This window comes from Ochlerotatus camptorhynchus, unplaced genomic scaffold (assembly GCF_037179485.1).
Source record: "Ochlerotatus camptorhynchus isolate MF236.1 unplaced genomic scaffold, CSIRO-AGI_Acam_v1.1 ptg000328l, whole genome shotgun sequence".
NCBI lineage: Eukaryota > Metazoa > Arthropoda > Insecta > Diptera > Culicidae > Ochlerotatus > Ochlerotatus camptorhynchus.
The window spans coordinates 1,176,006-1,194,505 of NW_027040816.1; the positions used below are offsets into that span (position 1 = coordinate 1,176,006).

Sequence of the window (18,500 nt, forward strand, 5' to 3'; positions counted from 1 at the left end):
CGTGCTAAGCACCAATGCTACCGACGCTAGGAAGGCAGCTCCTACACCTGGACCCTACCTATCGACCCATCAACTCATGAACCGGGGACCAACGGCTTTACTTCCCTTCCGAAGGAAGGCGTGATCAGAGATGTTATTGATGTGATGTTATTATGATTGAACCCAGGCCTGCTGGGGTGAGAGGCAATCACGCTTACCACTACACCACCGGCGCCGCTGTCTGGCTCATCTTGTCAGGATTTCAAAACTTCCCCAGTATGTCGATACCAACATTCGACTAGCTAGTGGAATTTTTTTTTCTATAGATCTACATGATTCCTTGAGTTCTGAAAATTTCTGTTAAGAACTGAGTTCAGGGTGACCAGCAAACCGGAAAACCGGGAATACCGGAAAATATCCGGGAATTTGCAAAGTAACCGGGAAAAAACCCGAGAATTCGGCGAGAGAACCAGGAAAAATAAATTAACCGTACCATAGGAACAAATTTTTACACCAGAATTTTAGAATAAATCATTAAAACAGAGTGATCCTTTACCAAATGAATGTCTTGCTCTATTTGCTGCATAATTTTCTTCAGTTTTCCGTCTTATTGTTTTTAGAATTTAATCACTCAGCAATATTGCAAATTGATTTTTGTCGTTTCAATGTCAGATGTAAAGTGCATGGTCCTTAAAAGAAAATACTGAAGATGCTGGACTTTGGACAACAAAAATTTGTAAAAAACGAAACTGAATCTTTTCCGGGGTTTCAATTTTATGTTGTTCAAAATTCTCATGATATGAATTCCAGAATTAAATTGAATTCTGCTCTTGAAATTGTTCTGAAATAAATCAGAAAACAGTCCGCGTAATATTACCGTTGAATTCTTTTTGGGATTTCCTTGAATTTAATTGGTATCCTTCTTAGAATTCCCTTGAGCCTATCCAGACACATTGATTCCTTAGAAAAAAAAAATTCAAAAATTTCCTTTAACTCTATTCAAAACAGCAGAAATCTTTCGAAATTTTATTAAGAAACCCCTTGGAGTATTTTAAAGAATTTCCTTCTAATTATTAGCAAATTTTTTGCAATCAATTTTGTTGGAGTTCTGTGATGAATCTTTCGTACTATGGCTGAAATTATTGCCAGAACACTCTTCGAACTATGTTTCTTGTTGAATTCTTATTTTAATTCTCTTGGAGTACTTCTTAAAATTCATCTGTCATTTTCCTCACGATCCCCATACAAATCTCCTCAGAATCACGTAGGAATTTTCCGCAAAGTTTTGTTCTTCATAACTCCTTTTTAAATCTTTTAAAATTACCTAACAATTTAATTTAGAACTACCACTCTTCTCCAAATTCATCTAAAACTTTCTAAGGATTTCGTGTCATAATAATTCTGGAATTCTTCTCAGAACTTTTCCTTTGAAAACTATTTGGGAATCCTTCTCAACATTTGTTTGAAATCAACACTTTGAATTCTGTAAAATTTTACTAAAAACTTCAGAGTTTGTCCACAAGATTCTATAGACTGTTCTGTAATTTTTTATAACTCTTAAAATGTTTCCAAGTCTCAGAGCGTGACAATTATGACTCCACGACTCATAAGTATCATTTTTTTTTTCAAATCTGTGATCTTGAATTTTTTTTCTAAATCTCGCATTTCAATTATTTTTTCTTCAAATCGTGATGCAAGATTGTTAATTGTGAAAAGAAGATTGTTATTAATCACACATTTTGAAAAAAAGTTCTAGTTTCAGACTCTACACAAATTTTAAAGCCCCAGAATCTTGGGAATCTTCTTAAGTAACATTTTTTTTCACTTCGGTAAGCTCTTTTCAGCACGTTCTTAAAAAACGTGTTCAATTTTGTTCGGGAATTTCTTAAGATTTGAACCGGGAAAACCAGGAAAAAAAACCGGGAATTTCCAAATGAAAATTCACTGGCTACCCTGGAACTCAATTTTGCATATTTCTCTGTAGACTTTCGGACGTCCTTGAAGTTTTATTTCTGTTCTCTGGTAAAAAAACCTTTAAAAATCAACAAACTTTTCTGAAGATTCGCAAATTTCTCAGTAGTTCTGCAGATTTATTTGAAGTTCTGTGTGTTCTTCAGAAGTTCTGCAACTTTCTCTAAAAATCTTCAGAGTGTTCCTGAATCCCTGCAGATTTAAGATCCTTAAAGATCAACAATTATCTCTGATATTCACTATAGTTCTGTACTTTCTTCTGTAGATTTTATGTAGAAATTTCTCTGAAGATCTACTATTTTTTGTGAAAATATCTCCAAAGATCAGCGAACTTCTCTGAAGTTCTGTAAGTTTCTCTTCCCTGCCTCTCAATCCAAGAATCGCAATAAAATTCTGAAAATTTATTTAAATATCTGCAGATTTTTCAGTAGATTTACGATCACCCTCTGAACTTTTCTGAAGTTCCTAAAATTTCTTTCAAATTCTGTAAAGCTTTCTAAAGTACTGTATTTCTGCTCTGAAGATCTACGAACTGCCCTGAAGTTTAATAAATTCAGTAGATCTCCAAACTTCTGTAAATTTTTTTGTGGATTCTTGGATTTCCATAAAGTTCTGAAGAATTATCTGAAATTCTTTGAATTCCCCCAAAATTCCACAAATTATTATGAAAATATTTGAACTTCGCTGAAGTTTTTAATAATTTCTCTGAAGATTTACGAATTTCTCTGAAGTTGCGTAAATATTTCTAAAGATTGGCGAACTTTCCCGAAGTTTTGCGAGTTTTACTAAAGTTTTGCATTCTTTTCTAAAAATGTACGAACTTCCTGCAGTTCTACAGACTTCTCTTAAGCTCTACAGCGTACAGATGTCCTTAAATTTTAGAAAAAAATAACTTTAAAAGCGCAATTTCAAGAAATACTTTTCTGAATTTTTGGCAGCTGAACCATCATACATTTATCAATTAAAGGGTGTCCCACATCAAATTGCATCACGGAAAAATCGCTGTAGAAAATTACTTAGTTGACCGATCCTTTTCAAACTTTCAGACAATAAAATATAACCCATTAGTAAGCTTTTGTCATATTTATTTAATTCAACTACTATACCATAACCGTACGCTCGCACCTTACGCTTAGTTCCACTCATTAGGTTCTGTACAACATCTGGCTGCAGCTTCTTCTGTACGGAAACCCACTTTTTCTTCATATCTTCCTCAGATTTGACCTCCTTGGGATGCTTCCGTAGTGCCTGCTTCATAATAGCCCAGTATTTTTCGATGGGCCTTAGTTCCGGTGCGTTGTGGGGGTTCATGTCCTTGGCTTCGTACCACTCCAGGATAACATTTGAATAGTGGCACGAAGTTAGATCCGACCAGAAGATCGTAGGGCCCTCGTGTTGCTTCAACAGAGGAAGCAGACGCTTCTGTAGACACTCCTTGAGGTAGATCCCCCCGTTTACAGTCCCGGTAGTCACGAACGGCGCACTCCGTTTACCACATGAGCAGATTGCTTGCCAAATCATGTATTTCTTGGCAAACTTTGAAAGTTTCTGCTTCCTTACTGCCTCCGGAACATCAAACTTGTGCTGGGCGGTCAAGAACAGTAGCCCCGGAAGCTGCCGGAAGTCCACCTTGACGTGACTTTTCCACCGTATTTTGCCGTTCGTCACGATTTGGAGCCTTCTGCACTTTGTACGTATGCAGTCCCTCCCTTGGCTCTCTGAACGAAAGACTTGGACAGATTCAAGTTTTTGGCCACATCCCCGATGCTTAAACGCTTTCACGACACGCTTGTGATCCTGATCACAAATAGAACATCCATTTTGACTGCATTTCTCCTTCCGTTCGATGCTTAGAGTTTCGTACTAACGTTTAATCACCCGACTCACCGTTGACTGCACGATTCTGAGTTGTTTTCCGATGTCCCGATGGAAGAGTTGAGGATTTTCCAGGTGCTTGCGCAAAATCAATTCGCAACGTTGCTTTTCGGGTGACGCCATTTTTTCAAACCTTCGAAAAACTGACAGCGATAAAAATGCAGTGTAAAAATACACTCTAAACTACTTCTACCCAAATTTTCAAGAGAAAATACCCAATGGGTAATTTTCTTCAGCGTTTTTTTCCATGATGCAATTTGATGTGGGACACCCTTTATTGGTACAGTGTTGTGCTTATTTGGTTGCATTTATTAAAAGTAAGAGCTATTTGAGAAAAAAACGCCTTTTCCTTGGAAAACTTTAATATCTTGAAATATAATGAACTAAACTTTTTTTTATTTTGCTCATATTTTGTCATTATAAAGATCATTCATGTTCCACTAGTTTGACTAAAATTCGTCCACTAGGTAAAAAGTTAAAAATCGTGCTTTTTACTAAAATTAATCTAACTTCATACAGGTTATTCCAAGAAAGTCCAAAACTAAAACGATAATTCAATAAACATATGTTTAACCACCAGCCAAGATTTAAAAAATATATCTTTTCAGAATGTTTCAACAAATGTTCCACTAGGGTGTACGCTCAATTTTGCGATACACTGTAACCATTTTCAACTTCCATGGAGCCCTGCAAAATCTTGGACTTTCGTGCTTCTCTGCGATTTGTTTTTGGAATTGAAGTACTTTTCTGAAATTTTACGAATTTTTCAGAAGATCTCACATTTGTCTGAAACTGTGAAGCTTTCTGAACTACTGAATGTCTCTGGAGATTTGCAAAATTCCTTGCAGTTTTGCAGATTTCTCTTTATATCTACTTTTCTAAAGTTCTGCAAATGTCTTTTAAGTTCTATAAAGTTGTCTGAAGCTCCGTAGTTCTATTCTCAAGATATATGAAAAATAAACCATGAGGCTCAATCAATTTTTCAGTGGAATTCTCTGAAGTTTTGTATATTCCGCTGTAAGCTTTCGAAGTTCTGCAAATTTCACTGAAGATTCATTAAAATTTCTGGGATTCTAAAAAATTTTCAGAAAATCTGCACACTTTCTTGAAGGTCTTCAAAATGATCTGTGACCATTCTTGTGCTTTTTCAGAAGTTCTGTGATTTTTTTCAAAGTTCTGTAGCTTTGTTCAGAAGATCTACGAACTTTTCTGACGTTCAAAAATTTTTCAGTGGATTTCTAAAATTCTGTGAAATTCTTTGCATCTGACTGTAGATTCTTGGATTTATCTGAAGTTCTGCGAGTTTTCCTGAAGATTTGCAAAAAAAGCTCGCTTATAGCTTTACAAATTGACCTGGAAATATTTTAGCTTGCTAGCTTTAGTTTTGAAAATTTATTTGAAAATTTATCTGAAGATCTACGATCTCTCTTGGGAATTTTTCTTAATTGTTTTTTCAAATTTATTTAAATTTCTGTAAAATTTTCTGATGTTTTGTTGTTTTGTTCCCAAGTTCTACAAACTACCCTGACACTCAACAAATTTCTCAGTAGATATTCGAACCTCTCTGAAGCTCTTAAAAAAAATCTTAGTAGGCTCTCAGAGAGGCTGTCTTGCATGCTCATTTTTATATAATACATCAGGCGTAACATTTGATAACGGCACAAAAGCATTCGTAAACAAACTTTCTAAGGCCCTTTACACGCTAACCAAAGTACGCCCACGCAAACCAATACCACTTTCGGAAAGGTGAGAGTTGCCCCTATCCGATGATGTTGTTGGTTTGCGTGAGCGTACTTCGGTTCGCGTGTAAATGTCCATTTAGACTATATGATTTTTTGGTCTGATTTTGACCGCCGCCATAATGAAAAATCTGCTCGAATTTACTTTCGACACACTTTGTCGAGCCCCCCCTGTTTGTTGGTGTTCACACTGCTTGCACGTGTCGAAATAACTGTCAATTTAGATTTCAAAACAAAACTGTATCAATAATCAAAAGTAAATACTTCCATAATGAATTACCGGAAAATTGCCCATAGCTTCGACAGGCGTATTTGCTTTTATTATTTTAAATAAAATGAGAAGGAGAAGGTGAACTTTGTGGAGTAGGGAATGGTTCCTCAGGAGGAACACCGGCAGGGATCTGGCTCATCTTGTCCTTGAAGAGCTGCGATATGAAGGGAAGCCAGAATGTCGATACCAACGTTCGACAAGCTAGTGGGAAAAGTTCTCAATAGATCTACATGATTTCTTGAGTTCAGAAAATTTCTGTTAAGAACTCAGTTCTGAATATTTCTTTGAAGACCTTCGGACGTTCCTGAAATTTTGTTTCTGTTCTCTGGTCAAATATCTTTGAAGATCAACATACTTTCCTGAAGATCTGCAAATTTCTCGGTAGTTCTGCAGATTTCTTTGAAGTTCAATGTGTTCTGCAGAAGTTCTGCAAATTTTCGTGAAAATCTACAAAGTTCCTGAATTCCTTAAAGATCAACCATTATCTCTGATGTTCACAAAATTTCTAATAATCTACGAACTTCTCGAAAGTTCTGTAATTTTCTCTGTAGATTTTCATGATTCAATGAATGATTGAATATGTCTCTGAACATGTACACAATTTCCTAAAGAATTAAAACATTATCTAGAAATTTTTGTGCTTTCCGGAAGTTTTAGGTAGTTTCCTGAAGTTTTGCTAAGTTTTCCTAAAATTTATTACAAATTCTGTTAAGTTTTCTGAAGTACTGTATTTCTGCTCTAAAGATCTACGAACTGCCCTTAAGTTCAATAAATTTCTCAGTAGATCTCCGAACTTTCTAAAGTTCAGTAAATTTCTTTGTGGATTCTTGGATTTCCATAAAGTTCTGCAGATTTATCAAAAATTCTTTGAAGTTCCTCAAAGCTCTACAAATAATCTGAAAATATTTGAACTTCGCTGAAGAATAAAAAAAAAAAATAACTGAAGATTTACGAATTTCACTGAAGTTGTGTAAATACTTCTAAAGATCGGCGAACTTTCCCGAAGTTCTACGGACTTCTCTGAAGTTCTTCAGATCTAACTATTTTCAACTTCCATGGAGTTCTGTAAAATCTTGTACTTTTGTACTTCGCTGCGATTTGTTTATGGAATTGAGGTAATTTTCTGACATTTGATTAATTTTTCTGAAGACCTCACATTTTTCTGAAACTGTGAGACTTTCTGAAAAATTCCTGCAAATATATTTAAAGTTCTGTAAAGTTCTTTGACTATATGTTTTAGTATTACTTCTACGTGAAGTCAACGATTTTACATAGTTGAAGATGCTAATTTCAAATAACAGACTGTAGTGGTAATTTTTATACGATGGATGGAGTAGATGAAAGCATAGAGTTGATAGTTCCGTTAGAGTACGGCAGTGTGAAGATTGCATATAGATATTAGAATAGCGAGCTAGGACAACTTTTAAGGAAGGTACAAATCGGTTTTTCATCTCTCTTTACCAAACTCCCCCTTTGGAGAGGGATGGTGAGGGGTGTCTCCCCCCCCGCCACCACTGGCAAAAAGATATGAAAAAAAAAATAGAAATTTCTATATGCAATCTTCACACTGCCGTACTCTAACGGAACTATCAACTTTATGCTTTCATCTACTCCATCTATCGTATAAAAATTACCACTACAGTCTGTTATTTGAAATTAGTATCTTCAAAGTCTGTAAAGTTGTCTGAAGCTCCGTTGTTCTATTCTCAAGATCTACAAAAAAATTCTTAAGGCTCATTAAATTTCTCAGTAGAACTGCAAACTTCTCTGATGTTTTGTTAAATCCTCTGTAGGGCTACCCTGAAGATCTGAAAATTTCGCTGGAGATCTTCGAAATTACCTAAAGTTCCCAAAATTTATCTGAAAATATTTGAGCTTCCTTGAAGTTTGAAATGTCTCTCTCAAGATCTACAAATTTCCCTGAAATAGAATAAATATTTTTTTTAATCGCCGAACTTCCCTGAAGATCCATTGAAATTTCTGAGATTCTAAAAATTTATCAGAAAATCTGCACACTTTCTTGAAGGTCTTCGAATTTATCTGAAGATCTATGACCATTTTTGTGATTTTTTCAAAGCTCTGTAGCTTTGTTCTGAAGATCTACAAACTTTTCTGATGTTGAATATTTTTTAAGTAGATCTCCATCTGTATATCGCACTGTCGATTCTTGGACTTGCCTGAAGTTACGCGAATTTCCCTGAAGATTTGCAAAATTTTGCTTATAATTTTACAAATTGATCTGAAAATATTTTAGCTTGCTTGAAGTTTTGAAATTTCATTGAACATTTATCTGAAGATATAGGATCTCTCTTACAATTTTTTTGTGTGAATTTCTGCAAATTCTTAAGATCTACGTACTACCCTGAAGCTCAACAAATTTCTCAGTAGATCTCCGAACCTAACTGAAGCTCCAGAAAAATTCTTAGTAGGCTCTTAGACCTGCTGTCTGCCATGCTTATTCTTATACAATACATGCTTCGTATTATATAAACACTGTTTTGTTGACCATGCTATGATCAAAGCCATTACGGCATCTTTCGGCCAATCACACTGGAAAATAAAAACCTGTCAAATCATACACAGGACAATATTGAATAGTAAATCGGTTTTACCTTGCTGCTGGATGCCAGCAAAGCATAATTCAAGCGTTCTTTAAGTTCCATGAAATCTAGAAAAAAAAATCAATATTTTCACCTTCACTTGCGGCTATTTCGCTTAATAAGTCGAATGAAAATTAAACACAAACCTATTTTGTTCGACAAATCAAACGTCAAATCTTATCATCATGTCGGAAAAGTGTGAACGCATCCGAACATTGCATCCGACAAAATTATCGAGCAGTCCGCTCGAATCAGACCAACAAATCAGATAGTCTAAACACAGACAAACAGACGTAACACTTCATTGTGTATCTTCGTTCACGCAATTAACGGTTGATTTGAATATTATCAGTTCCGCGAACTACTCGCCGCAGCGCTGGCATCGGATCACTTTGACGTTTCTATACATTCTGTAGAACTTTTATGCAATATTGTTTGCGAGTTAGCGAGCAGTCTTGTTTTCCGCGAGAAGCCAGAGAGATGTCGTTACTGAGGTCCTATGTTTTGAGATACTATGATTTCAAGAAAAACTTTTTCAAAGTGTTACGTCTGTTTGTCTGTGGTCTAAACGTCCCTTAAGAGATACACTTACCGTATCGTCTTCCTCGCGCGTTTCAACTTGCCCTGGTGTACCGTATGTGTGATAATTATGAACGATATTAAAATACCATGATGGAATTAATGTGCTATTTTGAGCATAGTAGGCATTGACCATCAACTTTTAAAAGTGTCCTAAATTCGTTCAAATTTGACACAGTTGTGGGGGTCCTCAATACAGCTCGAAAGGGCATTCTATATAATTGGCCCATTAGTCCTATTTAGTTCAGTCGGTGAAAACACAACTATAGAGCAAAGGCTATGCTGGAAGCGATGGGGTCCACTCACAGTTCAGTAGAGGAAGTTTTTGGGTTGAAAATTCTCTCAACTTATCTGGGCATAGAATCACGCACCATATGAATGAAGGGGACTCCCTTAGCTCAGTCGGTAAAGGTGCAGCTATAAAGAAAGATCATGATGGATGGACGCGGCTGAGTTCGATTCCCAGTTCGGTCCCTGGGCACAGTGTTAGAATGTACTTGCCACACAATTATACTAAGGAAAAAAATGGTACGTGATTAGAAAGCTCTCAATTAACAACTGTGGAAGTGCGCAAAGAATACTAAGTTGGGACGAAATAAAGCCAAATAAGAGATGAATGCAACAATTAATGAAAGCTCTCAATTAGCACACTGTGAAAGTGCTCGAAGAGCATGAAACTGAAGGCCGGCGCAAAATTCCAATTAGGATGTATCAGTCTGGGCTTACTTAAATGAAATCACACTTCACACCAAGCCAACCGCTAGCAGCTGCCTCTTCCCTCCGTATTTATATTAGATTTACGACATCACTAGGACATCCCCAAGGGAGCACACTGTTCCCACTATCCTCATATTTCCTGCGCACATACGCGGATAATTAAATGGCTCTTAATTTTCACTCTACCAATCAACGACAGCGAAGGTCGACGATGGTTGGCAGCATGTCGGCTACTTATTCATTTTTCATTAGACGAACCACCGCCATCATTGCCAGCTGACGGCGGTCGGTGCTCTAAGAAGCCAGCGTCGCGCAAATTGTAACGCTATTTTACGATGTCAAACACCATGTGGGGGGAGGTTCGACGGCGGTTTAGTGGCGTTTAAGCGTTTATGTCCTGTGCAAGTTCACACCTGGGATTGTTGTCAGCTTTCTTCTTCTCACTTCTATACCTGCCAATCTGTTGGTGACTGCTAAGGTGTCGTAATTTCATAGCTAAGCGATGGTGAGCATAGATTTCCCGAGAGGATGACTGTAATTTTTTTTTTTAGTTTTCTCCGCTCGCGATTTGCAGTGGTGAATCATGCCCACTTAGTGCTGCTCCTGATGGGAAATTTGTGGCGTGACGAGGCATGAATTTATAATCAGTTGATCAAGCCTTGATGGTTGGTACGAGATGTAGCGCCCCTTATGGTAGGCCCCTTCGCCTCCACACGTCAGGGGCACGACTAGTTGGAGCTTAATTTTTACTAGGGTGTTATAAGTCAACAATTGGAACACCCCCCAAAACAAAACCAACCTAATAGTTAACCTAATCCAACCATCAATCTCTGCCGGCGCTCGTGATGTAACATTACCCTTCCATTCCACGCCAAAACAGGGGGAAATTAATCAACACTAATTAGTCGCAAAGTGGCCCTGGCATTATCTTCGCGCACAACTGAATCTATTTTCACCCGACCGACAATCACGGCATCCTCATCCAGAGCGGGGGAGTGGCCATATCGAATTCCTTCCCCCCCCCGTCGTCTTTATTGCCTTGATGGGCTCTTCGGAGATTAACGGCACTGATTTGCTTCTTCTGTTCTTCGTCCCACAACAACCATGACTTTAGGATAACCTCTGTCAAAGTTTAAGGCTGCCAATGAAACAATAGACTACACCCCCGCCCCAAAGGAATGGTGGGAGCAAATCCAACCGTTCGAGTTCGTGTATGGCTGTGTGATATTTATTGTTATGATTACTATTGAGGGGTACTTACGGTTTCGACCGGCTCTGTGAGAATTTTCTCGAATGTGTGTCCCAGAAGCGACTCCTTCGCACCGCCCTCGCCTGTCGCTTCGCCGTCTCCCGGACCGACGCTGCCTTGGGTCTTGTGGGAAATCTTGCGGCTTAGGTATGGGGGAGAGAACTTGGACCGGGATTTGGTGCTGTTAGCCTGCGAAAGCTGTGATTTATCCGATTTGTTATCGAGGGATTTCTGATGCCGTATCGACGCTCGGTGTTCACCCATCCCGGCGACGTCATCCCCGCAGCACCCAGCTCCTCCTTCGAACGAGGCCGAATCGTTGATACTGGTCAGCGAAATAGGAACAATTTTGGGCGTTTCGTTGATATTAACGATACGATTCTCATCGTCGACGTCGAACTTTCGGTGTTTTGGGTACGCATTGTCTAGTTTGCTCGGTCTACGGGCGGCGGTGGCGGTGGGAGACGTGACGTGACTGCTATCCTTCGACGGCGGATGATGACTGTGATGATGGTGGTGATTATTGCTTTGCTTCTCCGTTGGCCTACGCTTGCGGATTGCTTTCTGACTGAGGGCATTCTGGTTACCACCGATGCTGCTGTTGTTGGCGCTGTTATCGGCATGGGCAGCCACCGTCGTCGGTTCCGGTACCGGGGGCAGTGGACAGTGGCATTCACATTCACTACAATCCACTTCGCGAACAGGAGAAGTGACAGCAGCAGTCGATAGGAAATTTTCCGATATACTGAAAAAGTCGTTCGCCTTGTGATTTCCGTAGCACATCGGTTTCTGCAGATTCGAACAGCTTTTGGTTTTGTAGCTGTCCTGGCTTTTCTGGGGTAGCAAACAGTTTCGGTCGTAGTAGGCCGAGTTTTCATTTACCATCCGCATGATCTTTTTAGCACTGGTGAAAATGTTCAAATTCGAAAGCGTCCCGATGGCCGTCTTGGTGATCGGCGGTGTCGTGATCAGATTGGCTGACGAGTTCCTCCGCTTCAAGCGTCCCTTCGGTTCCATGTAGTCTGCCAGCTCGTGGTCGCCATTGCTGCTTGAGGACAGGTCGTCGTAGCTTAGCGTTTCACATTGTCGCAGCAAACTGTCCAGCTTCTTGATTTCGGATAATTCGATACAGGAGTTGGCACGCAAGCTTGTCTCCGACATGGTTCTCCGGATCGGTGGCAGCACATCATTCACGGCCTAACAGCAGTCGTGCACTGATGGATCCGTGGGCGCGGGTTTTTGCATGACTCGAAATGGGATTGTTTGGTTACTTTCGGTTTTTCACTCTCGGTTTTTTTTATGATTTGCGGTCGCACACTTTCAGTCAGTCACTCGTCACTGGGTTCGCTGTTTTCGGTTCCGATTTCGATGGGCACTTATTCATTACAATATTTCAGCCTTGGAATTGATTGTGTAACTGATAAAATGGAAAATAATGGCAGTCGATAGGATTTCGGTGGAATATTGCTGGGCATTTGGCCGGAGTAGCGGTGATTTGACATGGAAGTTGAATGAGAGTTGTGTCTCATAATTTAGAGCTGTTTCCGATTGCTTATCCAAAATCTTCATCATTATTTCTTTAAATATGAGTAAAATCCTTTTAGTCAGTGCATCCTTTTTGACAACTCTATGGTTACGGTATTGTAAATATTTTTAAAATTTGAGATTGATAGTTCCAATAGAGTACGGCATTATTAAAATTGAACATTTCTTTACCTAGCTTATTAATTAACGGATAAGGGGACTTGAGGTTTTTCCTTAAATTGTCTGCGGCTGTGGAATAGTTCTAGCGACGTTTTATCACTACCTAAAGCCCCACTTTATCGAAAGCCTTCCAGTCTATGGTGTGTTATAATGCCACTCTTCTTTACCCAACTATTGTTTTGCTTCTCTTGTCATGACCAACGCAGTCATCGCAGAGAGAAGAACATGTGGATATTTTTGGTAGCTAGTGAAACATTTTTAAACAATGATTACCTTCGAAATTTATGTAAGGACCCAATATTGGAGACAGTTAGGCCGACATTAGGGACATTAACCTTACATGAGCGGGAGGGGACAAAAGAGCTAGAATCCAAGTAACAATTCAAGCTGAACAGTAAGAACAGAAGCTGATTATTGGTTGATTTAAGGTGTAAAAAGTTGATTACCATTAGGCTGAATATATAGTTGATTAGTAGTGCATGAAGCGAATTGTAACACCATAATCCAACCTCAATAAATTAGCTGATCTAAAGATTTAACAAGCCTTACTTAAGCTTAACACAACTCCACAAATCAGCAATGCGTTACACATATTTTGATAGCTTGATTTGTTGTATGTCGTCAGTGTCTGTGTCACTCGTAGCATTTCCGACAATTTAGTTCTTCTAAATTCACTGCCTACCGTTCTAATTACAAGCAGTGGCAGCAGTAGGGACAAGGAAGAGGAGATTTTTAGGAATAGCTCCAGGTAGATGTGAGCTGCGACGACGTCGGAAGTATTAACATTTGTATTCCTATGTTTTGTCTGTTATATTGCACTGAAGTTTCAGACCGCATTCCAAAAATATTACGGGACAAACTTAACGAATTTCAAAGTTGATACATGTTTTGGAATGTAGCAATAGCGTACCATTGCGTACCTTCAAGGATTTTGAACGTACCTCAAAGCTTCCCGGAAAATCCGTGTCCCGCTGGATAGACATACGATTTCAGCAATGACTAAGTCGATCGACCATATTTCTACGGAAATGTGACGTACCAAATGCGTACTTTACGAATCTGTAATTCATTTTTAACGTGCTTCCTATTTTCACTTAAATGCTTATACTGAACTTTTTCAATAGGTTTATATATGAATTCTGGGTACGGAATTGGATTCCTCGAAAAATTTTAGCCCGATTTCATATAAAAAACATTATACTTAAGTGCATTCTAGCATGAGATTTGAAGCGGTCTTCCATTATTCTTTTTGAAATAAAACTAGAAGGCTGAACAAGAGTTGGAAAAGACTGTTATTTAATGCCTTAAAAAGCTTACTGTTAAGCTTTTGGCTGATTAAAATCACCAGATTTAGATGTTTAGAAGCTGAACAAAGGTTAACGTGGTCTATGTACAGCATTTATTCAATCTAAGGTGAAATTAAAATCGATTAAACAACACTTTTTAAGCATCAAATTGTTACCTGGGATGCACCCCACACCTAATTCGATGTTACAGTCAACTCTTTCTTACTCGAGAGATCGTCAACTTAGAAAGGTATCGAGCTACAGAACAACAGAAAAAAGCACAATTATTAAATTCCTTAATAGGGGAAATGGATGTAATGTCGGCTTAAATGCCCCTAATTTGGGCCCATACATAAACTCAGCAATAGACTAAATTTTCAATAGCGACCAAAACTATCCATGAGTACCGTCCCAATGACGCGTTCATCTAGATAAAATTGATATATAGGAGATTTTTAGAGATGGGCCCAATCTTAGATCCATAGGCCAACATTAGAGCCATTTCCCCTGTAACCCAATAATTGAGTTGCCTATTTTGCTATGATTTTGATATCAAATTGAAGATTATAGGGGAAATGGCTCTAATGTTGGGCTTGGGGCCCATCGCTTAAAATTTTCTATTTATAAATTTTATCTAGATGAACGCGTCATTGGGACGGTACAAATGTATATTTTTGGTCGCTATTGAAAATTTAGTCAATTGCTGAATTTATGTATGGGCTCAAATTAGGGACATTTAGGCCGACATTACAACCATTTTCTCTATGTAGTATTTTATTCGAGCAAATATTCGAGTGGAAATTTTGTTTTCAAATTTTTTATTAATAAAATAATGCTTGATAGTAAAATCATTTACTAGATTACATTAAAGGTAAATTTTGAATCTCAATGATCAATTTTGCTGCTTCGGCTTTATCTAATAATATCGAATAAAAATATATTAAATCGACTTAGGGAGGTGAAAATGTATGGAAAAATTAATCAAAGCTAGTTCGAGTTCGGGAGAGAGTATTGCTTGTAAAATTGAAGAAATTTTTTTGTCGAGTTGAGAGAAATATACAGCGTTGACTGTGGGTTAAATTAAAAAAAATAAAACAAATGCAAAGCAAATTCAAATTCTGATTTTATTTTTTCCTACACCAATTTTTCATGTTCTCCAATATACATATTTTTGTTAGGTGAGCAGTTTCACGCCAAATAACGAAACGATTTTTTTAACCTTATTCGATTCCAATGAAGCTTTGCATAATTTCGTGTTAAGGGTAATGATTCTTGCTAAATTTCGGCCATTTTGAGTCTTGCAAAATTTTCAAAATGGCGGTCTTAAAAATTTTGAAATAATTGTTTCACTAAAGCAGCATTTCTTATCGAAATCTAAGACAAAGTTTTAGAGAAAAAAATTTTTTTTTTGAAAAAATGTACAAACAATTTCATTTTAGTAATCTTAAGTAAAAATTAAAAAAATAAATAAAACTACATATTTCAAAATGACCTACATGAAAAATGAAAACTTTTGAAATATTTAAAATTATGGACACTTTAAAATTGATAACAATCGTTCAAAAAAGACTCAAACTTTTTTCTTCTCATTGAATGTAATTTATGCTCAAAAAACAACATTTATTTTTTTCCTGTGAAAAATGTCACAAGAAAGCGCTCTAACAAAAATTTCATAAAACTTACCAAATGTCCTTTTTCTAAGATTAATATCAGTTTTAAAGTGTGCATTTTTCATAAGCTATTTTTTAGGAAAAATATAAAATTCAAAAATCGGTCAGGCATTTTTAAAATATTTGGGGTTTTAACATTTTTTTTTAATTTTTTCTTGAAATAAAATATAATTATTTTTAGTTTATTTTTTCAGAAAGCGATAATACTTCTCTACAACTTTGTATCAGACATCATTTCGATCAGAAATACCGTTTGCATGCTACAGTTTTTTGAAAAATTTCGAGGACGTCATTTTAAAAATTTTAAAAGATCCAAAATGGACGAATTTTTGCAAAAATGTGAATCATTGCCCAAACAATGACTCAAAGTTTCGCAAATCGGTGAAAGTCGATTTAAAAATTATTTTTCTTCCGTCATTTTGTCTGGAACTGCTCAGGTCCAAGCTGTCAAAAGTTTTGAAAATCGTATAGGCTAATTTTTTCTTGGTTTTATGATTTTTTTTTTTCTTCGGCCATAGTTGTCCAGAATGGGAATTTAGTGGAAAAGATGCATTTAGAGCCGCAAATTGAAAGTTTAGAGACACATTTTTTTTCTTAAAGTTAGGTGTCAATTAATACTAGGGTGATCCTAATTGTCATTGAATTAAAAAATATTCTTTTTTATTTGCAGAAATAAAGGTTTACATTCTTCAGCAAAGCTGTTGATCAGCTAATTTAAAGCAATTTTTTTCGGACATATTTATGTATCTTTTGAAAGGACCGATTTAGGGCAATTTTTTTTTAAATTTGCTTAGGGGGTCTCTAAAAAAAAACCGAATTTTTGCTCTAATTTTATAATTTCAAATTTTTTCGCACAGTTGTCTCTAGATGGAAGTTAAAAACATCTGAAGACGCAACTTTTACCGTACAGAACTCTTTGATATATTTTGCCAATCAAGAGTTATTCACAATTTTCTTTTAAAAATTTGCCTTTTTTAAATGTTATTATCTCTGGTTCAGGAGAACATTGAAAATATTGAAGTAATGAAATTGGGTTGTTAGTGGAATGCTTAAACAAAACAGCCAAAAAGGTTATCTTCCATTTCATTCCACTTAATCGATTTTGGTATTCATGACAGATACGTATTTCGACTATAATGTGTAGTATTTATCAGCGTCATTCCCACTAAAAACTTATCAAAATCTAACCCCCTTAATGACTCATCTCCTAGGTAAAAATGTCAAGATCGCTTATTAGAGAGTTGTATAGATTTTTCACCTTTAGTTAACTTAAGGTTCAATTTACTTTTTTGCCTTTTCGAAAAATTTAAAAAGCAGTTTTTTTTTTCGATGCCTCACTTCTGATTGCAAAAAAGCTCGCGTCATTCTTTTCCCTTTGCTACTTTACAGAAAATGACACAAGCTTTTTGCAATCTGAAATTATGCGTAAATTGAACCTTAAATCTTAATAAACTGGAACCTCCATTTACGAACCAAAACGGGGGTTCGTAAATCGAATTAGTTCGTAAAAAGAAAACTCGTTTTTTGGGATTTACTTCGTTAAAAGAGGTTTTTGAAAATATTGTCAAATACCCTACAATATGGGTATTGTTGGAATCGGAGTGACGTGTAGGGACCGGAAATCGATGTCTGACACCATTTTGAAATCCAAGATTACGGCTTCCGGTTACACGAAAACAGAAAAATACCATTAAATACACAACAATATGGCTATTTCTGGAATCGGGGTGACCTGTGAGAACCGGGAATCCATGTCTGACGCCATTTCGAAATCCAAGATGGTGTCATCCGGTTACAGAAACACTGGAAAATACTGTCAAATACTCCACAATATGGGTTTTTTGGAATCGGGGTGACTTATAAGGACTGAAAACCCGTGTCTGACGCCATTTTGAAATTCAGTATGGCGACTTCCGGTTACATAAAAACATAAAAATAATGTTATATAACCTACAATATGGGTATCTTAAGAATCGGGGTGATGTGGTGGTATTTGCCAATTTTTCTGTAACCGGAAGCCACCATCTTGGATTTCAAAATGGCGTCAGACATAAATTTCCGATTCTTACACGTCACTCCAATTCCAAAATACCCATATTGTGGGGTATATGACAGAATTTCCAAGCTTTTCTGTTACCGGAAGCCACCATCTTGGATTTCAAAATGGCGTCAGAAATCGATTTCCGGTCGCTACACGTCACTCCGATTCCAAAAATAGCCATATTGTGGGATATTTGGCAGAATTTCCAAGTTTTTATGTAACCGGAAGTCGCCATCTTGGATTTAAAAATGGCATCAGACATTGATTTCCGGTCGCTACACGTCACTCCGATTCCAAAAAAAAGCCATATTGTGGGGTATTTGGCAGAATTTCCAAGATTTTATGTAACCGGAAGTCGCCATCTTGGATTTAAAAATGGCGTCAGACATTGATTTCCGGTTGCTACACGTCACTCCGATTCCAAAAATACCCATATTGTGGGGTATTTGGCAGAATTTCCAAGTTTTCATGTAAACGGAAGTCGCCATCTTGGATTTAAAAATGGCGTCAGACATTGATTTCCGGTCTCCACACGTCACTCCGATTCCAAAAATACCCATATTGTGGGGTATTTGGCAGAATTTCCAAGTTTTTATGTAACCGGAAGTCGCGATCTTGGATTTAAAAATGGCGTCAGACATTGATTTCCGGTCTCTACACGTCACTCCGATTCCAAAAATACCCATATTGTGGGGTATTTGGCAGAATTTCCAAGTTTTTATGTAACCGGAAGTCGCCATCTTGGATTTAAAAATGGCATCAGACATTGATTTCCGGTCTCTACACGTCACTCCGATTCCAAAAAAAAAGCCATATTGT

General features: G+C 37.2%; 1 protein-coding gene across 3 annotated transcripts in view; it reads right to left on the bottom strand.

Annotated features, from left to right (window-relative positions):
- sei (seizure) overlaps window positions 1–18,500 on the bottom strand; it is a 218,140-nt gene that overhangs the window by 175,621 nt on the left and 24,019 nt on the right. For all 3 annotated transcript variants that reach the window (XM_065230113.1, XM_065230114.1, XM_065230112.1), the window contains exon 2: window positions 10,993–12,397. In XM_065230113.1, the coding sequence (XP_065086185.1) occupies window positions 10,993–12,141 (1,149 nt within the window). In that variant the 5' untranslated portion in view covers window positions 12,142–12,397. The remainder of the gene's footprint in view (window positions 1–10,992; window positions 12,398–18,500) is intronic.